The sequence below is a fragment of the Nematolebias whitei genome, chromosome 2, assembly GCF_014905685.2.
Source record: "Nematolebias whitei isolate Nwh7 chromosome 2, NemWhi1, whole genome shotgun sequence".
Lineage (NCBI taxonomy): Eukaryota > Metazoa > Chordata > Actinopteri > Cyprinodontiformes > Rivulidae > Nematolebias > Nematolebias whitei.
The window spans coordinates 19,905,217-19,907,882 of NC_056499.1; the positions used below are offsets into that span (position 1 = coordinate 19,905,217).

Here is a 2,666-nt window from a genome sequence, read left to right on the forward strand (position 1 = left end):
AATATATTGGAATATTCCTGCACCTTCACCTGACTAAAAATGATTGAGCTTTGTAAGAATCCTTACAAAAAAATACTTATATTAAATACTTATATTCATTATTAATAAGCTCACGGACGATTTTATTAAATTAAAATAAATGATGGGAGACATTAAAAAGACAGTGGGCTTTGAGTTGCAGCTGAGATGGTTTAAATCAGCCGGCCCACTTAATAAAAATAATAATAATAATATATATATATATTGGGGTTTGGGGTTCTGTTTATTGCATTTATGAGTCAATGCAATAAAATAAACAAATTTAAAAGGTAACTGATCATTGTAAAACTTGGTTTATTTACATAATGACTTTAATTGCTACATGTCCGGCCCCTGTGCTGCTGGCTTTCAGAGACTGTGGCCCCCTGAACAGTTTAGATATTATCCTTACCACAATTTAAAACTTTACTACCCTCTAGTGGATATTCTGTGAATAAATTATTTTTAAATGACGTGCAAAATAACGTTTTTTCATTCAACCTTTATTTACACATTTTTGTGTGTTAATACCTCCATTTTCTTGAAATATTACCCTGAAATGCATGCTTTTTAATTCACCCACGCTTAAATGAAAACAAATTGAAAATATTTCATATAAAATATTACATTTTATTTATTTATAACGGAAAGAAACTTTAAAACGCTGTCAGTACTACTAAATTACAAATGCATGAACGCACTGAAATATGTCTTCTTATTTATTAAAAACAATTGTAAGTAGATGCGTGTGACTGTATTTGTAAATTATTGGTTAGATAACTGAACCACAATATGATAAATTAGTCATTTCTAATGTAAATATATCATCCTTATGATTTATGAGATTTTTTTAATACTGTATGGTTGTTGTCGGATTTTTCTGCTTCAAGTGAAGGAGCTTGAGTGTGTTGGTCCGTCACACATGGAGATGGAGGGTTCAGCAGCTTGTTCAGTGTCACCAAAGATTCTTCCATGTCAAATAAATGAAGGCAGGAACAGTGGAAGTCCCATCAAAAGGACGGATTCACCCTCCAAAAAGAAAGGTAGTGGATGTGTTTTGCCTATAAATAGTTCAAAAGTTTTCTGTGACGTACCGTTCCACTGTTACAGCTCGTTTCTGCAGCTGAAGTTTGATTCTGTGCCCTTTAGAAAAGAGGAGCCAGCACCTAGGAGCTGATGGGATTTATCTGGACGACATTACAGACCTGGAGCCTGAAGTTGCTGCTCTTTATTTCCCTAAAAGGTGCAAAGAGTTCAGTGTAATCCTGTTTCATTTTTTTAATAGTTTCATTACTTTAGAAAACCCTTTTTATAGTTTTTTGTTAAATAACTATCAGTGAGACATCTTTGTGGTGTTTCTTCTCAGTGATGGAAGCAGTAGCTCAGTGAAGGGGGACTCAGAGATGATGATGGTGGGCGTGAGGAGCACCAACCAGTCCCCGCTGTCAGTGGGCAGCAGTGGGATGGACAGCGGCGTCGACAGTTTGTTGGACCAGATAAGTGACCTGCCTCATGTCGCTATCTCTTTGTGTGGAGGACTCACTGACAACAAGGAGATCACAAGAGGTAGAAAAGAAATGTAGAAATCTTAATTTAATAAGAAAATAAACATATTATTTACACAAATGTGTTACCTAATAAATAATGTACTGTTCTTATAATAACCCTGTCTGATGAGCTGTCTGTGTGCGTTTCTTGGATTTTGTGTGTGCTTGATGCCTCAGAGGAGTTCGTGGAGAGAGCCATTTCCTACCAACAGTTCTCTGAGAACCCCTCTATTATCGATGACCCCAACCTGGTGGTTAAAATTGGAAACAAGTATGTACTCCTCTGTTAGCACCCATATAACTGTTTTATTTTTACTGTGAGCAAACCTTAGAGAAACAGTCTTCTTTTAAAGTCATAAATTATTATTAGCTTCAACTTAGTCCAAAGAATGATTGTGTGGTTTTTAAAGATGTTGACCTTACTTTAAATTGTCTCAGTTGTTTCCAAAGTTTATAAAGTTTCCAGACCTCGTTATTTCACTTCAGACAAGTCCACTGCCTTTTTGTTGTTGGTGATTTAAGAAGGTAAATCTTTTTTGTCATGTTTTAGGTACTACAACTGGAGCACAGCAGCTCCTGTCATGTTGGCCATGCAGGTCTACCAGAAACCCCTGCCACAGGTAAGACCACAGAAACAAGAAGTCTGATTTGTTTTTTTAATAGTGTGAATGCTTATGAAGCATTCACACTATTGTGATATTCCGTACGTTTATCAGCATCTTTCTCAGTCCACAATTTTGTGCTATTTCAACAAATGATATATCAAAATGTTCAGCTCATTCAGGAGAAGGGTGCTACGGCTTTTGGTATCGGTGCAACTTTAGCTTTTTGAAATATTTAGCCTTTTCTGCCACTTTTTTTCCTCATAGAAAATAAATTGAGCTCATTTTATATCCTTCAAATCTTTAGATCTGTTTATAACCTTTTACTGCTCCTTTCACTTTTTGTTCTGGTTCAGCTTCCTTGTGCAAATTTAAACTTGTTTCAGCTACTTTCAGCTAATTTCAGCTGTTCTTTCATCTGTTTTGTGTGCCTTTCATATTCTTTCTGCTAACTACACCATTTTGTGCTTCTTCTGACTTATTTCTGCTAATTTCAATT

General features: G+C 35.5%; 1 protein-coding gene across 1 annotated transcript in view; it reads left to right on the plus strand.

Moving 5' to 3' along the window:
* Nucleotides 1–908: 908 nt before the first annotated feature.
* LOC119423291 (phosphatidate phosphatase LPIN1) overlaps nt 909–2,666 on the plus strand; it is a gene marked incomplete at its 5' end in the record, with an annotated part of 10,843 nt that continues 9,085 nt past the window's right edge. The window contains 5 exon segments of the mRNA XM_037690684.1: nt 909–1,061; nt 1,168–1,261; nt 1,385–1,584; nt 1,743–1,836; nt 2,116–2,185. Of these exon segments, the coding sequence (XP_037546612.1) occupies nt 941–1,061; nt 1,168–1,261; nt 1,385–1,584; nt 1,743–1,836; nt 2,116–2,185 (579 nt within the window).